An 18967-nucleotide genomic window follows, 5' to 3' on the forward strand; every position below is an offset into this window, starting at 1 on the left:
TATTTTTCAAGAAGCAATACAAGTAGACACCTTAACTGTGAATACATCACTTTTAATATCATAAGCCAAGGAGAAATATCTGGAGAAACACTAGCTAAATGATAGATTACTTGGCAATTGATTGAAGAAAAGTAATAGAATGACAAAAACGATCGTCATACTTAAAGCTACTTCAACAAATAAAATAACATCAATATTAATCAATTTTTGCAATAAATTAAAAGAAAAAGTATAGTATAACTATTTTCTCAAGCACGCCATTGCTATTTTATACAGTCTGGTATAAATAGAAAACAAAAATAATTGATTCAACAACCACGTCTGGCACCCATTTTCTGTTACTGTTAAGATCCTGTATGAGTGCCTTCCAGCCTAAAGTATATGTGAAAATCAACCTGCAAAGTAATGCCAAGCTATTTTTAAATCATTGAGCTCACACGTCATCGATCCAAAGATGATTTGTAAATACCGTAAGAGCATCAATTATATAGGTAAAATCAATGAGATATTCTTCAGGTATGATTTTGGTTATTAGAGAATCAAAGAAAAAGGAAAGACATATACCCAGAAAAGGAATGAAAAAATGTTTAACTTGTCTAGAACTTTACCCTGGTAAAGGAAAATGAACCGGCATTATTACGGGGAAAAGAAGAATCTGAAAGAAAATCACTCTGGTGGATCACTCCAAGAAGGTCTTTCGGAATTTTAATGTTACGAGATCTAACAAATAGCTGGCTTTCTTGCAGAAAGCTAATCAGTGCTGACTTTGTGAAGGAGAGAAACATTTTTGAATAATCAAGTTACAGACTGCCGCGTCATCTCAAGTCAACGCCTAAAATGAAAGGGAAGCTGTAGATGGTACAGCGATAAGAGCTCCTCTGCCGGGGGTTACAATAAACCATAACGTTACGCCGTAGCTCTATACATAAATCATAATCTATAATCTATTAATCAAATTGTTGCCCGTTTTACCAGAACAAATAAATTGAATTAAATATCTCTTCCTCCCTGTTAAAAATGATGTCTACATTGGAATTTCACTATAATATCAACAATTTTAAAATTTTTTAGCTACTTTGCAATATAAGTAAATTTATAACCAATAATTACTACCTTCGTTTAATAACACAAGTTACAGTCAATTAAAAACCATCTAATGTGAATTAACATAGTATAAGTATAAGCTAACAAAAACTTAGTTTTCATATGAATAAAAAGAGAATGAAACAGGGAATTGTCAGTCATACCCTCACAGTTGCAACAAAAAGCCTCTAAATAGATATCACGAGTCATAGCAAAATAGTGGGTTCGTAATTCGAACTCATAGGTGTCATACAATAAACAATTCAACGTTATCAGATTGCGTAGATACAAAACATACATTCTGACGCAAGTTCAAAGTAATTTGAATACATATCATCATTCTACGAACATTTGACTATTGCTTGAAAGAAGACGTTAATAAAAAAAATGGAAGGAGGTGAGAAGAATAGTGATGTTGGAAAAGAATATAAGACTTCTGTACAGAGTACCCAATCATAATAAAAAACAAGGAGAAAATTAGTACTACTAAAATTGTTGGAACAAGGAAAATAACTACTAAAGGTGAATTTCCTCCTTTGAAAGAGAACAAGATCATTTGGCTAAGGCAGTACAGAAGATAAAAAAGTTTTATTAGAGAAAACCTGTTGAAACAAAAAGCGAATGAGTTCGCGTCTTCTTTTAGTACCAAATACTTTGCAGCATGTAAGCTATGGCTTACAAATTCGTTTGTGGAGAAAGTGGAAGTGTTAATGATACAGTTCACTTAAATTGACACAGCAAGATCGAAATACTTACTTTGAAATATAAAAAATAACATTAGAAGAAACATAGGGGAAACAACAAATATGGATGGATCGTATAAATTGAAGAGCCATTGCTGTAATGAAACCGCGATGTTTCATGTTTTCTACAACTTATCGTATTAATAAACAAGTTTGGATAGGTACAGCACTTTGTAACGATAGGCTTTTGACAGTAAACGTGGATATGAAATGACAAAAGTAGAAAATTCTACTTTTTTAGAGAACGGCACTGTTTAAAACAGTACTCCTACATACAATGTCGCAGTCTCCTTGTTTCCGCTGAATACCACGTTCAATGGTGACACCGTTGGTGATATTCATACTGAACACACTGTTTATACTACCTCTACACTAACACTGACGCGCGTTTCGATAACCAGTTATCATCTTCAGAGATTGAAAGTAAACAGCTTACTTTCGGAACACTCATTAGACAGTTTAATTGTAAGTGTTGCATGGTGTAATGGTAATGTGAACAGAGTGTTTAGTATTTTATTGATTGACAAGGAATCGTCACTAACGATTAGTAAATACTTCTAAAAATTCGGTTTTGTGAAAAAATATAGAAAATTCAACCTATAATAATGATATTAGAGGTGCAAGTTTTTATTACTTTGTTCAGGTGGATGAAAATTTTGCTAACTGGGGTTTTCTAATGCTGGCGAAATTTCATCTTCTAAAGATACAATTGAATAAAGTAACGATAAAGATAACACATAAAAGTCTTTAGAAGAGGTGTTATCAAAGAGAGCAAGAGCCGCCTTCAACACACAAAACTTCTGACAAAAAATAACACTGATACTACAAACTTTTTCCAAAATGATTAATACATAATACAGAGGGTGTCTCATAAATAATATCGGTTTTCATATGTTAAAATGCATACGCTTCAATTTCAACTTGTCCTAACTTGTTGAGGCTAATCTCCAATTCTATGAAGAGTAAAATTGCTTTATTTCCTTTTAATGGTTCTCTCTTTGTTTATTGACGGCGCAGTACGCTTTTATAAGTAGAACCTCTATAAGTTAAAGTCCAAGGGAAACACAAAATATTTTAAGTTATAGAGGTTTTAAGTTATCAAGGGTCTATGTTAGGGGTAGGTTAATATAGAGGGAGGTATGTACATATGTATGTATGTACCCTTGTTCCTATTTTTACTCGAATGCGTCAGAAGGATTGGTTCAATAAAATTTATTTACATTCCACACGTTACATAAAAATAAAACAACAATTAAAGGTTTAGTCTACTTAAAAAAGTCTGTAATTTTCTTTTGTTTTAAATAATTCACAGTTTCTAAATCGATTTGATTTTCAATGACAAATAGAGAAGAGAATACATTATCTTTTATGTTGCTATACTGCTCTATAAATGATCTTATAGTCGTTAAAGCTCTTTTCGCTTTGTTGATTGATACGCTCGTAGATGAAGTTTGTGGCTCGTCGTTAAAATTATCGTCTTTATCACTTTCAATGCAGTTGTTTACTGATTATAATATTTCTTCCTCTGTTAAGGTCCCTGTTGTAACTTCTTCATCATCGCAAGTAACAAAGTCTTCAAAATTAATGTTTGACCCAGACATGTGCTTATTTCATTCTTCAAGCACAAGATTATCTTCTTCTTCAATGATTTCTTGAGGTTCTGAAGAGAAACCACAGGTTCTAAAGCAGTTTTTTACTGCAAGGGGTGTTACGTTTCGCCAAGCTTTGTTCACCATCCTCGTTGATATGACATGATCGTATTTTGCTCCATATCAGCATTTTTCTAACAACTTCTTTTCTGTATAATGTTTTAAAATTTTTAATTATACGGTTGAAGTTGTGATGTTGTGTTTCGTGGAAGAAATTATACTTTGACTGCCTTTGATGGTGGTATATCCCCGTGTGTTGTGCAGTTGTCGATAAACAGAATAATTTTTCTATTTGAAGTTATCATTTACTTATTTATGTTAATCTCCCATTTTTTATAATGTTCGGCTGTCATCCATGCCTTTTTATTGGCTTCATAATACATGGGTAGTGATTTTAGGCCTGCAAAGCACTGAGGTTTTGTTGACTTGCCTATAATTAAAGGTTTCAATTTTTCTGTGCCCGTAGAATTTGCCCAAAGCAGAATCGTAAGTCGTTCTTTGCTGTGCTTTCCTGTGATATTTTTCATTTTTGAATGTTAATGTTTTGTCCGGAAGACATTTGAAAAATAGACCCGTTTCGTCAGCGTTAAAAACATCATTGGGATCATAATCATTCACTAAATTATGTAATTCAGATTTCCATTCTTAGCAGACTGATTTGCTTACGCTCGCACGTTCTCCGCACATTTTCTTAAAGGTTAAATCATGTCGTTTCTTAAAATTCTCTAACTAGCCATTGCTGGCTTTACAATTTTTTATTTTCAGCGAATTAGCGAACTCTTCAGCTTTTTCTTTCAGTATGGGTCCACTAACACTGATGATTCTGTTTCGACACTGTTTGAACCACGTAAACAGACATTGTTCTAAATTAGAGAATTCGGCAATTTTTCGACTTTTACATTGAAGACTATCTCCTGATTCTTGTTTCTTCAAGATTCCAGCTTCTTTTTTAATAATGATTGATAATGTATCCCAGATTGAGCAGCAACTTCTTTCCTTTTCAATCCATTTTCACTGCTTCTATAGATTTTAATTTATCAGCGTGTGTGAGTGTTCTAAGTTTTCTTTTTGAACTCATTTTAAGCCAGTTTTATCACACAGTAGGTAAAGCGATGTTTTCAGGACAATGATCAAAAACTTATGATCCAAGTAAGCCGTTGTCTTAAGGCTAACCGCCGCAAAGCTTTAAAGAATTTCGAAGAAGCAAACAATAGGTGACATATGTATTGTTTACGTTAACTGCACACTCTTTCAAAATGACTCATTGACAAACAATTTTATGTTGTAGAGGTTGTGGAAACATTTCTTTAAGTTACTGAGGGCCAATACAGAGATTAATTATTTTAAGTTATAGAGGTTTTGGGCTCTGATGGGAAGGGAACATATTTTTTTTTGAAGTTATAAGGGTTTTTAAGTTACCGAGGTTTGAATTATCGAGGTTCTACTGATAGTATGGAGTGCAATAAATAAGAAATCCGTGTATTGTTAAGACATTGGAAACAAAAGTGGTAGCAAGATAAATATGTGAAATTGAAGGGTAAGACACAGTTAATGAGCTAACGGCATAGCGTTGGTTTAGTCGTTTAATAGTGGAGATTTAACGCTTGAACTCCCTTGGACGTTCTAAAGATACGATACATCGCCGTTTAAAATCATTAGGTATAAAAGTTGTTGAATAGTGCTACACAAATTAACCGATATTCAAGCGAAACGGCGAATAGAGGTGATTAAACAACTCCTTGCTTCCTTGCTCTGCCGAATGATGATCGTTCTATTATTGTTACTTGCGATGAAAAATATAAGTTGTCTAAACAACCCGAATACAGAAAAGAAATAAATGCCGGAAACCTTTGCAAAGCGAGGTCGAGTCGAGCGGTAAGTCTTGTGAGTCTGGTTGAATTATGAACGTTTAATGTACTTCAGAATCATTCCAGATGGTCGAGCTATGAAAGGTATATAATGGACAGATAATGCGAATTTATGAGGTTTTATCAGGGAAATAGCTGAATGTAATTAATCGACAGCATATTATCTAACAACAAGACAATGCTAAACTAGATACCGTGAATGTTACGCAGAATAAGATCGAAGAAGAACAGACAATTTCTATAGTTAATAACCATTATGTATTACAAATACATTACAAATATTCCTCTAACCTTTTGATTTTATAATTTCGGAATTTCGTGATATTTTAAACTCTTGACAATTCCTAATGTAGTGTAATGAACCTTTACATTTTATTCCATTAAAATAATTTATTGACCAAGTGTTACGTGTTATAAATTATTAACTGATTATTTTTTACTTTGATTAATAGTATGTGAGTTACTTGTTACTTGTGTCAGCTCAAGTTTATTATAATAAAAGAGTTGTTGTTGTTCTTACCAATCAACTGAATCGACTGAAACGAGGACAGGTAGATGATAAAAATTTCTGTTTGACACACACTTAATTAGAGAATTTGATGAAAAGATTTCGTCAAATGACAACGTGTTTGATTACCTCTTCGAGAATTACAGAAAGATATTAAGAAGCTATTTGAATGCATCATAGTAATACATTCTCTTGAGCCTCGAATTAATGACCCTCAACTGTATTGACTTATTGTAAATGAAAATAAAAGTTGTTAAATTAATTAAATTATCCCAAATAATTAGATTCGTTGCAAAATATGATTTCTGGTCATTCTTTTTTTTTTTCTAAAAATATTATTTAGTATGTGAACAGGAAAAATCAGCTATTAAATCTATTCCGAAATCTTGCGTCTTAGTAGCCATTCAAAAGATGTTACATCAAATTTCAACCAATCAATCAATATACCTATTTTTTGATATATAGAAAAAAGATCGTTTTTATTTTGACTGTACCTCGTACATATATCAATGCATATAATGTGTGTTAGACTGCTGCATGTATTAGAGTTACGTTAAAAATTTCTTTCAACTGTAGTTGCCAACGATACACATTCTGCAAAGAAAAATTTGGATGATGAAGATATGATTGCGGTCTTAGAACGATGTTATCACTTATTACAAAGCAGAAGAGGTTCTACTACATCAGCGATATCCTCAAATTCGGTAACTTCAGCTACTAAAGCAGGTTTTTTACTAAGTAAACACCTCAAGAAAAATATCTTCGATTCTGTGAAGTTACGAATTACCAAATTAGATAATAACTTGTACGACATTATTTGGCCTAGCGTTAAGAAACTTCCTACAGATCTTAACTTTAGAACTGCGATAGGACAAGATTTTCCTATGGGAATCACCATACCTGATTTTGATTGCTACTACGTTTTTAAGGAATTTTTAGATCCGATTATAAAAGACTACAATCATCTTAATATTAATAATGACTTCCCCGATCAGCCTAGAATTAATTTTAATGACACGAAGGAAAATTCTAACATTGATATTAACAGAGATCTTGACCCACAAGGTAAAAATATTTTATCAGGTACTTTAGAAACTACTAGAAACCTAGAAGATTTCGATTTACCGAAATCGTTGGGTACAAGTCAACTAGAAGTTGTAGAACGTATAATTACAACAGTATTGATGAGTAAAGAAGTTGCTAAGGCTCTTTATCCTTTAACACCCGAAAATGAAATCGATATTAAAGGTAGTGGGACTTATTATACCATGAACGAAATCTTAGAGGAACCATCAGAAGTGAAAATTCTCTTAGCCAGTAATGGTTTACTTATACCCTTGTGGAATTTACCGGACTCTGATAGACTACACGGAAAATATTGGCCATATGGAAGAGGAGTATTTATCAGTAATAGTGCTAACTTAGCCGTATGGATTAATGTGTTAGATCATATTAGAATCATAACAAGAACTGATTCTTCTCATCCTGGAAACGTGGGTCAAGTATATTCGAGGATATCCAGACTCGCTGTCGTATTGGAAGACAAGCTGGATTTTATATTCGATGATAAGTTCGGATATTTATCTGCAAGACCTTCTGCTATCGGAAATACTCTACATTTCAACGTAACATTAAGATTTCCGCAATTGATCAAAGAGCCGGATAACCTGAAACACTTGTGTGTTGTGAGAGGACTTACTTACCATCGAAATACTAGTACTGGTGACGTAATTCGTACTGGTAATCAACAATGTTTGGGCATCACCGAGCTTCAGAGCTTTGAAGATTTCACCATGGCGGTAGCTAATATAATACAATTAGAAAAAGATCTTGCAATGTCCAATTCTCTACATATAGCAACGATGTTTTTAAATATATTTAAGAAAAAGAAATTATCTCAAAGTGCCTAAATAGTTTCCACTTTATGTAAGTAATTTTTTTATTTGAACAAACAATGTATGTAAATAAAGCCAAAGTATTTCACATTATTTTTTCTCTACGTACGACACCAAAACGGATGGAGTTTTTAAAATAGGTCAGTAATCTGTGAAAATTAACTTACTCCTTCAAGCAATGTGTGTACAACGTGTAAAAAACTTTGTAGCACAGAATTGAATGTTTTTTCTCTTCCACCACTTGTGATTTCGTTTCTTGTGTACGTCCATCGGCAGCTTATATATGAAGAAATCGTGTTTTTAGAATCACCTAGCCGTATTTTTATCACATTTAAATTGCTTCATCCAATATAATAATTTTTATACTGGCATTTCCTTGGTTTCAGAAAAGGTAGCTGCAGAAAATGGACATGTTGATATGCCGTTTTTTGCTACCGAAGAAGGCCGATATTTAGCTTCATGTGAGTAATCACGTGTTATAACTAGCTAATCGGATAAATTTGTACCGCCTGACGATCAATCTTTATGCCACGTTTTCTTCCACAGTCGCCGACGACTAAGACCGAGTAACGGATTCGCCATAATAATTATGTTTTTCTTCATTTAGAGATGAAATAGAAAAAATGGATGACGCTAGAGAAAACTGTCAATATTATTGTTGTTAAATTAGCAAGATAAAAAATTCATACAGCTAGGGTTACTTCAAGAACGTGGACAATGAATGACATTTTACCAATGTAAAAGAAGAAAACTGTAAAAAATACCATCAATTAATAATCAATTTAAAATACTCACCATTTTTATTTAAATTTTGTGAAATTTCCTTTCAAAGAAACGCCTTCACGGTCTAAAATGTATAGGCTCTGTCTTTGAGATCATAGATTTGCAGATATCAAATCATATAAGTAATACTTATGGGTAAAACGTTTATACGTTACGGTGTCGACAATATTCATTTTCTCTCTCGTTCGGGACACTTTATCCATACTGCGCATGCTTCATGCGCGCAAAAGATGCGTGGAACTAACTGAAGCGCCCGGAGGAGAGAGAGAATGATACACTAATTGTTTCACTTAGTCGGAACACCTTCCACTTATACAAACTGACAATTCAGGAGTATTACTTATATGTATTAAATGAATCAGTTGCTATGTTCTGCGAAATAGTCATCTGTTATTCCAAAGCAGTTAGTTGTTGGAAAATGGCGAAAGAAAAAATAATAGCACCGACTAAAAAATCCTAGAAAAACAGTCGTACCTAGGCAGCACTCACATATTGACAAGTTAATCGGGGCAACTGGTTCGTAGTCGTCGACGACAGGCGATCATGGAAGGAAACCAATTAATTTTGCTGCATACAAGAAACTATTTTTACTAATAGCTTTGTTCATGAATCAGATTCCGGGACGTACTGTAAACAAGCATGCGTATTACAGCGATCCTAAATTGGTTACCAACTGATTTTATGATATTATTACTAAAGAAATGTATTCCAAATAACAACTTCGGTATGATATTACACCTAGAATAGAGCCAATAGATATTAAAATTTCTTAGTTGTCTACGAGATAGTTTAATAGTACCTATATTAAATATACATTTTTTTCGCCCACCCTTTATCTTCTATTAAATAAAGAAAATAGCAAAAATGGGAACTTTATTATTAGTTTTCGATAACAATTGATCAATTATTATTAGATTTGCTATTGTAATATATCTACTCAACTTTGTTCTATATTTTACTTCCTGTCACCTAACCTAACCAAGTTATTTGCTATTGCTGTTTCCCATTTCCTACTGGGTCTGCCTCTTCTCTTTTTTTTTGTTTATTTTCGTTTCTCATATCATCTTTACTAATTTCAGCTGTTGTTGTTGAATTTTTTGCACCGCATTCACTACGTTTAATTCATGATTAATAGTTTCGTTTTTCACTTTATATTATTCCTTCACCCTACTATTTCTGCTTGGTTAGTACTTAGGATTCACAACCGTATATCATCATCAATAGTAGTCCGATTTTCGTTTTCTGTACATTTTGTTCACCCTACTGGATATCTCCTCGTTAATTCTGGTATCTGGGCTGGCAATTGTGTCTAGATATTTTAGCTTGTTTATGCCCTCCTTCTCCTGTTTTTGTTTTTGCACAGTTATTTCTTTTGGTAAGTTTGATATTTTAACTATTTTTATCTGTATTGTATTATTTCTTTACTCCACTTCCTCATTCTCTTTTGTAGTTCTTCATTTGTGTTATCGAATGGTCATTGGTAATCGCATTCATTAGTTAGTTTATGTAAATTATTCTTAGTCTACAGTATCTTAAATCGCCTCCTTGCTTCCTATTATGTCGTTATTTTTTGTATTGTATTTCTTCCATCTGTATAATATTCCATTTTCTAAGGTTTTGATATTTCCATTTGTTGCCTAATTACGCTATAAAGAGTACAAAGTTTTCTCATACTCATAAAATGAGTATTCTATCAAAAAAGTCAAACAGAATATTTTTTGTAACATATAAAATCAATTTCTCGCAAAAATTTTGAACATCGTCTTCATTGTAAAGACTTAAGTTATTTAGGAATAATTTGCTAAAAGCTTGTAAGTGTTACATTCATAAGATGTATCAGTTTTATTTCATTTCAACCTCTTTTAGCTTTAGGAGATCCTTTAATAAAAGGATTAACTGAAGTTGCCAATAAACGTCCAGAAGATCCTATCGCCTACCTAGCTCAGTACCTTTACAATTTCGCAAATAACAGAAACAATATAAAGTCCAGAGGAAAAGTTCAGGTACTATGATAATAACACAATAACGGAATGTAAGAATGGAAATATTACAAATTTTATTTCAGGAAGAAGTTCAACAAAACATAAATGGTGTTCCAAATGATGAAGGAAACAATAATGTTGTCCCTGCAACAATAGATGTTGTTACTGTGGAGCCTGATGAAGATAACAAAGATGATGAATCTGCATTCAACCCCACTAGCCGAGTGAGCAATTATAAAAAATCTTTGCCACTTATTTTTATTTATATGAGGGACTGTAAAGTATTTTATTTTGAATCCATAAGAATCTCCAATTCATGCAAGCAGGGCTTCTTTTATTAGCTCCTTTAGCATGCATTTCGCTTTCTCTTTTACCTCAATGCAATAAAAAATAGATGGCCACAATAAGTAATAAAAAATAAAATTGAAAATAATACACTATATATCAGAGTCAATTGTTATTTTTTAATTTTAGTTTTCGGGGTGTTCTTTCTACTTTTTTCTTATACGACCTAGAGCCGTAGTGTGTTTGGAAACTAATAAGGTAGAAACATAAAAATTAATTTGGATGCGAGATTATTCGAATATAAAAGTTTTTCATGATCTAAATATGTCTCTTTAGTTAGAAATCAAGCATAGTTAAACGATAGCCTCGATGGAGTACCCTGTTCGTTACTTGTAAGAGGCTTCTCTAGTTTATCTGTTTATTATTATATCAGGATGTATTGATATCTAGTTAGCCCAGACCAGTTCCATGTATAAACAAAATATTGCGTTACCATAACAACGAACAATAACTTATTAGAAGTGTCAGTGTAAAGTTTGACGTCAATAAGTAAACCAGAGTAACGCAATAAATTAAAAGAAAAAAGATGTCCACCGAAAATGTGAAAATCGAAAAATTGGAGTATCGAGCCATTATCAAGTACCTGTATTTAAAAGGGTTAAGAGGTAAGCAGATTTACGAAGATATGCTTAATATCCTGGATATGGAAATGGATCCCCAAATGTTTGAATGTTGACCAATAGCGTGCAAGGGTAGAAGCATAGCGTTCGATCTGTGCTCGATTTGAAAACGATGTAGACTTCATAAACCGATTTGTTACTGTGGATAAGACTTGGGTACATTTCTACCACCCAGAAACAAAGCAACAATCGATGGAATGGCGACACTCTGATTCTCCAAGACCTAAGAAGTTTAGTTTCGTGTCCAAAAATCTACCGGAAAAGTTCTTGCTTTAGTTTTTTGGGATTGCCATAGAGTAATCATGATTGATGATGATTTTTTGGATAAGGGTAGAACAATAATTGGAGATTACTATTCGATATTACTGACCACTCTACGGGAAAAAATTACAGAGAAAAGACGCGGAAATCTATCCAAACGTGTTTTATTTTTGCATGACAACGCCCCTGCACACAAATCTCACGTTGATTAGCAAAAAATTCGTGATTTAGGGTTTGAAACACCCCCCTTATCCATCAGATTTGGGTCCGTCCGACTATCATCCCGTCCTAATAAAAGCTGTGGAGGTCTGCTTTGAAGAGCAAGAAGAAACATTTTTTAAAGGTCTAAAGACGTTGCAGGTTCGCTGCAGTAAATGTATCCAATTAAGAGGAGAATATGTTGAGTAATAAAATATTTTTTCCCCAGCCTTTCATCACAATTTCACCGAATTGGAGCCTCCCCAGTTTCTTTTTGTCCTAATTCTTCATCGGTTCTCTGCAAGCTGATAAAAATTTGAAGCTGTCTTATCGATTAGTTTCAAATGATTGGTAGTATACGGTTGTAAGCACAGTAAAAGATAATCCTAACATCGTAACATATATTAAAAGTATTGGTTCGTTCATTTACCTTTGCATCAGCTTTTCGTGCATATACTGAAATTGCTCTCTGAGTTCTTTCAAGTACTTGTTCAGTATGAAATTCGTTCTCTCGAATCTCTTCCTTCCTTTCAGAGACCTTTGAGTTATTGTGTATGTGTTTGTCGGTTGCGTTTAACTGAAAATTAGGCATAGGCAAAAATAAGATGCTGTTAAAGCACTAATACAATGAATTATTATTATTCATTCGTAATATAGAGGATGTCATAAATAATGTCGGTTTCCAATGTTCACTTTTATTAAATAATCATACAAAAATGAGCCTTAAATTCGAAGTCTAGCCCATCGTATTCTATGGTTTTGACCCAGCAAGCTCTTTGAGACATTGGTAAAGGATTCTTTGGAATTAAATGTAAAAAATTATCGCACTGCTATTTCAACCTCCTTTGCATCCAAATTTTCCCTACGCAAAAATTTCGCCATGAATCTAAGTAAATAGTAATCTGACGGTGCAAGGTCCGGACTAAATGCTGGATGTAATAGGAGTTCAATACCCCAAGTTCTTCGATCCTATTCCGCGTTACTTTCACAGTATGAGGTTTGGCATTGTCTTGTTGTAAGCCACTTTCGGTTATTTCTCCGATGAGGCCTCATACATTGGCATCAGCTGTCCACTATATACCTCGGCATTAACAGTTCGCATACACTAAACCATCATGATTCCTCCAGACCCACAGCAAGGCATTCCGTTCGATCACCTGTCTTTGCTTCGAGTTCTGGTAATTGTCCTTTTTCTAACCACTGATATGACATGTTCAGGTTGTTTAGATAAACCCATTTTTCGTCGCAAGTAACAATGCGCATAATTAAATGATCATCTGTCGGCAGGACAAGGAGCTGTTTACACGCCTTTACTCTACGTTTCGCTTGTATCTCGCGTAATTATTTGGCACTTTTATAGATCTTACCAAATTATTTTAAATGGCGCTGTACATTATTAAAACGATTAAACGAAGGCTGTGCCGTTCGCGGTTTAATTGTTTCTACCCATTCAATTTCACATATTTTCCTTGCTGCTTTAAACTTTTGTTCCTAATAATATCTTTACAATACTCGAATTCCCTATTTTTGGCAATTGTACTATTCATAGAATAAGAGACTAGCGTAAACAACTTACATGTTTAAATTGAGGCATAACAGTTTTAACATATGAAAACCGACTTACTTATGAGACCCTCTGTAGAATCCAAATGTTAATATTAAGTTTATTAGGATGAACATGGCCAGAGTATGCTACATTTTGCCGCCGCAAGATCGCATGGTCGTAATGCCTTTTTTCAACTTTTGCAAGAAACAGAAATTAATGTTGCCTACAGAGATGAATTATATAGAACTGCTAGAGATATAAGTATCCAAGCAAACATCCCAGATAATACAGAAGAAATTGATAGATACGTCTTGTATATTGCTACGAAAGGTAATTGGTGACCATACAAACAAAATAAACATAAATAAATGTGTTGATTTTTAGGAGACACCGATAAATTGGTTGAGTTGTTATTGGATGGTTACGACCACATAACCGATATAGTTGATAGCGATGATGTGCCTATAGTTGAAGCGGTTTCTAAAGCAAATCAGCCCGATACAGTTTCATTTTTGCAGTCAATTCTAGCTTTTGAGGTAAGAACAAGATTTAATTCTAACCTAACCAATAAATCGACATTGCTATTGTAAAAAAGCAACTGAATGTGAATATGATTCAAATATATTATTATTTGACGCTTATATACGTAGAAATATTATTCTCAAGGACAATAATGGGATGTGGTTAATCTAATTAATATAATCATTTTATTTTGTAGGAAAAACGTGAAAGAGTTCATCATGCTATCCGTCAGGGTTCGATCAATGACGTAACCGCTCTTCTAGCTGACGAAAATGATACAGGCAGCGGCAAACTATTAGCAATTGGTAAAAATAGTTACGGAAGATGTACACTACACATCGCTGTATTGTGTCAACAAGAAGAAATTGTTGATTATTTGGCCAACACCTTCCGTGAAACCTTGAAACTAGGAGATAATGTAAGTATCCATTTTCTTCTCATGCTACCTTCTTATAATACATTGGTTACAACTGCAATAAATTCTTTTTGTATTGTGCCATTCTGTGTGTGTCTGTCACAATCTTCTGCACCAATATCTCTTACCATCGATTTTGTTATTCATTATTAAGTGTATCAAATAGATTTTGTCTACAATATCAAATACTTACGTAGATACGTTCTATTCAAACTTCGCTGGAAAGAAGTTTTAAGCATCATATTTTCAGCATCAGATTTCAGTATAGGAGTTCAATGGTAAGTAAGAGAATTAAATAAATGTTTTCTAATGGTATACTGAAGGCAAAATGTGGTATTCATATTCGAATTTAGCGGGCGCATTTTCTATAGAAAATGGGTGTTATGTAAGATGTATGTATGTATGGATTTGGGGTCTCATATACAGCGACCCAAAGGATCTTTTTGCTGCGCTACTAGAAATCCCAGTGTTTACAGCTGATCCATCAATCCCTTTTTTTAAAAAAAGTCTAGAATGTGTGATGGCTTTAATTGCCAGAGATCTTCGTCTTCTATATCATACGCACCCAGGTGTAGTGCTCTGGGGTTGATTGGTGTTTCACACTTAGAGAGAATATGGATAGAGATTTCGTCCTCTGTGTAACAAAATCTGCAAGCTGAATATATGCTGAGCTTAGAGGCTTCAGATGTTTGTTGAGGCGACAGTGCCCCGATAGAACTCCTGTTAGTATTCGTAGATTGTTCTTACTTAGGTTGATACATTCAGCAGATCTACTCTGGTTATAGTTTCCCAGAAGACATGCTCAGCCTCTGTAGGTTGTTCCAATAAGTGGTTTTGTTCCTACCTACCTTGTTTTCCAATGCTTTATTGATTGTTCTGTAGCTGATACCACAGAAAGGTTCGAGTCCTATGAAGGGCTTGTCTGCCCCCTGCTTTAGCTATTTTATTTCCCCTCGCTCCAATGTGTCCCGAAATGCATTGTAGGATTATTTCATTTTTCTTGCCTAGCTCGTTTAATTTCTCTAGGCAATCTCAAATGGGTTTGAATTTTACGATACGAAACTAAAGTTTAGATGCAAAACACGTATCAAGTTAATAAATATATTAAGGGAAAAAGGAGTTCATAGCTGAAATTATATTGGCGCCAAAGAGCGGACGTTCGAATCAACGGAAAATCGACAGAAGGATGTAAAATCTTAAGAGGAGTCAGACAAGGTTGCACACTCCCATTTCTTCTGTTTAATTTGTATTCAGATAAAATCTTTAAGCAAGCTAGACACAACTTATCTTATGGAGTAAAAATCAACGGTAAATTTAAAAAGACAATCAGATACGCAGATGATACAGTTGTACTGTGTGACGACTTGTATGGACTGCAATGCCTTTTAAACGCCATTGACAAGAGGGAAGAGAGATGGGTCTAAATATTAACTGTTCTAAAACAAAACAAAAACAAAAAAGAATATTAGAGAATGGACTGTGATAAGAGAAGCAGGACAGTTATTTAGACTAGCTCAAGATAGAGAAATGATATCAAAAGCATAAAATATCTAACCCTTTAAAATTCAGACATGAAGGCTGACGTTGGGATACAAAGGTTGCCTGAAAAGTTACCGATCCCAACTTAAATTTGTTAGAACATATAATGTGGGAAATATATTTGCGCGTGCATTGAGATATTCTCACTTAAATTTCAATTATTTTTAAAGTTTAGTGCCTGTGTGACAATCGTACAAGTAAGTGGTTGTAAAAAGAAAAAATTGATTATCGAGATGGTACTGGATGACCGTCGCTTTAAAAGAGCCCATGCAGCATATAATGACCGAAGAAATAGGCATGCATAAGCTATTCGAACGTTGAGCTCCGCATTTGTCACTTTTGATCAAATCGCATTTTAATGAGCATTTTCCAGCCCTTATTAACGCGGTTTAAGCAAAATATATCGGTTTTTGGTGTCGATTGATAACTATAGATAAAACTTGGATCATGAAATGAAAAAACAGTGGATTACAAAGGAACAATCTGCTCCGAAAAAGACATGGGATTTTGTTCATGACTATCTTGAAAAAGATAAAACATCAACAGGAGGGTATTGTGCGTCATTAGTTGATAAAGTAGAGGAAGATACTGCAAACTGCGGGCGTATATAAAGAAAAAGAAATTGCTAGTCCAACAGGACAAAGCATTTCCTTACACTTTGGTTATCAACCAGTCTAACCTTCAGGAATTGTACTTCGAATTGTGTAATCACTCACCGTTTCCATAAAATCTGGCCCCCAGAGACTTTTTTTTCATTAGACCAGACGTTATTACTTACGTAGTCACATATTATTGTGAGGATATAGATGGCAACTATTATTTGGGAGGGTTAAAAGATTAGAGGATCGCTGGAAAAATTATCTAAAAGGAAACTGTGTTGAAAAATAAAAATAATTATGGAAAAAAATGTCTCCTTTATTTGTTAGATCGCAAACTTTTCAGGCATCCCACGTAGAATACAACACAGTTTGGAAACAACAAATATCAATTATTATCAACATTTTTATGTGCGACTAGTCAAAAAAAGGAGAGAACAAGCCCTGGTTCATTTAATTCAATTATCCAAATACTAATTAATTAGAATAAGTTTCATCGATGCTATAATATATTATCAATAAATTTGAATATAAAGGAATTTTGAAAATAAACAGCTGGAGACTTTATTCATATATAATTTGAAGTACATTAAGTTAACCAGTAACAATTGACAGGTGAATTCAGGTCACTTTAAAAATAGACTGCTCAAAATAACGGCAATATTTGATTCGTTAGAATGATTCTTAGTCATTTTTTAGCTAAATAAAATTCTTTTTTGAGAAACTGCCACTTCTTTGATGCTGTATTCTATTGGATATTACTTTCTTAATACCTAGATAACAATAAAGAGGTAGTACATAGATACCTTTGTATCGTTTACCACACTTTTTTTGTTTATTAAGTATGGGATCTATCATAATCCCATTCTCCGACGATTGTGGCAGCTAGACGGTCGTCTTCGAAATCCTCTCCATATTATTCGAGTGTATTGTATATGCTAAATTGAATTCACTTCTATATGAGCAATGCGTTCATAAAATTATTAGCTCTTACTACTGATGTGGTAATACTGATATCAATTTTTGCCTTTAGTTGGAAAGAACTGCTCTCCATTACGCGATGGGCGTCGAGAAAATGGAGACTATTAGTCGAGTCCTCATTGAAGCTGGTGCCGCAAGGGTTGTGAAGGATCTTAAGGGAAGACAACCAACGTACTATTTCTTGAACAAATCCGACATTTTGAGATTACAAGAAGAAGAGGAGACATTTTGAATAAATTGGGGAAGTCTGATTAATGCTAATAAATTTGTTGATGTCGTTTTTGAAATAGTAATTAGACAAAAAGCCAAAAAAGCAGTTAGAAAACATCCTTACCTGAATAAAAAAAATTGACAAAATTTGTTTAGAAAGAATTTAGAGAAAAAATAATGGTTAGTTGTTATTAATAGCATATTTGTTGTTATTTTTGACACTTTATAAGCTATTTTGTTTTAACAGAAAATTATTGTACTCGATAATTTTCGTTGTTTTTTTCATTATATATATATATATATATATATATATATATATATATATATATATATTTCAAAGTGTCATGATACGATTACATACAAACTAAATCGTAGTTCTTCATTTGTTCGCAAAAATACAACTGTTTTCTGCTTCTTATTTCATACATTGTAATGATCACACGTTAGCCTGATCTCTTGAAGCCTTATCTATTATAGTAGTTCTACTATTATTATGAAAGGAGTTGAAATACGGTAAAAATAAAAAATATTAATGATTCTGCCACCTTCAGCTGCGTCCCATTTTTAAAATAATCATATTATAATAGACAATAATGTCGAATAAAAGTTTTGGAATTCGCTGATTATTGTGACTTTACAAAAACTAATTTGCAAAAAATGTTTTTTGCCCACAACTTGCTTTGGTCATAATGATAGGATAACTATTTTACTACCATCAATAAGTTTTTAAGACACAGTTTTTAGAATCATTAATCCAACAATATTCATCTATGTATCAGACGATATAGCGCTTACTTTGTTGCGTTCTTTCTTGTAAAAAGTCCGCAGGTTATTTATTTTCTTTAGTACCGTCTCCCTATTGGCATTAGTATCAATAGGTTTGTACTTAATAATTAATTAAAAAAAAACAAACAAAACAAGGATAGTAGTTGTGAGTAGTATTGAGTTGCGATATTGCCAGTATAAACCATTATCAAAAAAATAATAACCATCTCAGGGATGACGTCGCAACCAATCACCATATTGTCTTAGGGGGCAAATATTGCTTTATTTACATCAAAATTTTTATTAGTCGTGGTGTTTTATTTCGTTTTTTTTTTTGGTGAAATAAATTCATTTCAATGAAATAAGCGCTCAGAACAATCAATTCTCTATGAAAATTAAAATAAAATCTTTGTTTGACAACACCAAAATATGACCGATGTATCCAATCACTTTATTTG

At 33.3% G+C, this 18967-nt stretch overlaps 1 protein-coding gene across 4 annotated transcripts in view; it reads left to right on the forward strand.

Annotated features, from left to right (window-relative positions):
- The window catches only part of LOC130901063 (uncharacterized), a 64476-nt gene that overhangs the window by 35327 nt on the left and 10182 nt on the right, over nucleotides 1–18967 (forward strand). For 3 of the 4 annotated variants that reach the window (XM_057812141.1, XM_057812142.1, XM_057812145.1), the window contains 7 exons: nucleotides 8133–8207; nucleotides 10396–10532; nucleotides 10595–10735; nucleotides 13607–13811; nucleotides 13866–14017; nucleotides 14200–14421; nucleotides 17587–17998. In XM_057812141.1, coding sequence (XP_057668124.1) covers nucleotides 8133–8207; nucleotides 10396–10532; nucleotides 10595–10735; nucleotides 13607–13811; nucleotides 13866–14017; nucleotides 14200–14421; nucleotides 17587–17766 — 1112 coding nt within the window. In that variant the 3' untranslated portion in view covers nucleotides 17767–17998. Of the gene's footprint in view, nucleotides 1–8132; nucleotides 8208–10395; nucleotides 10533–10594; nucleotides 10736–13606; nucleotides 13812–13865; nucleotides 14018–14199; nucleotides 14422–17586; nucleotides 17999–18967 lie in introns of those variants that run through there. The other variant, XM_057812144.1, reaches the window with a different exon arrangement.

This window comes from Diorhabda carinulata, chromosome X (assembly GCF_026250575.1).
Source record: "Diorhabda carinulata isolate Delta chromosome X, icDioCari1.1, whole genome shotgun sequence".
NCBI lineage: Eukaryota > Metazoa > Arthropoda > Insecta > Coleoptera > Chrysomelidae > Diorhabda > Diorhabda carinulata.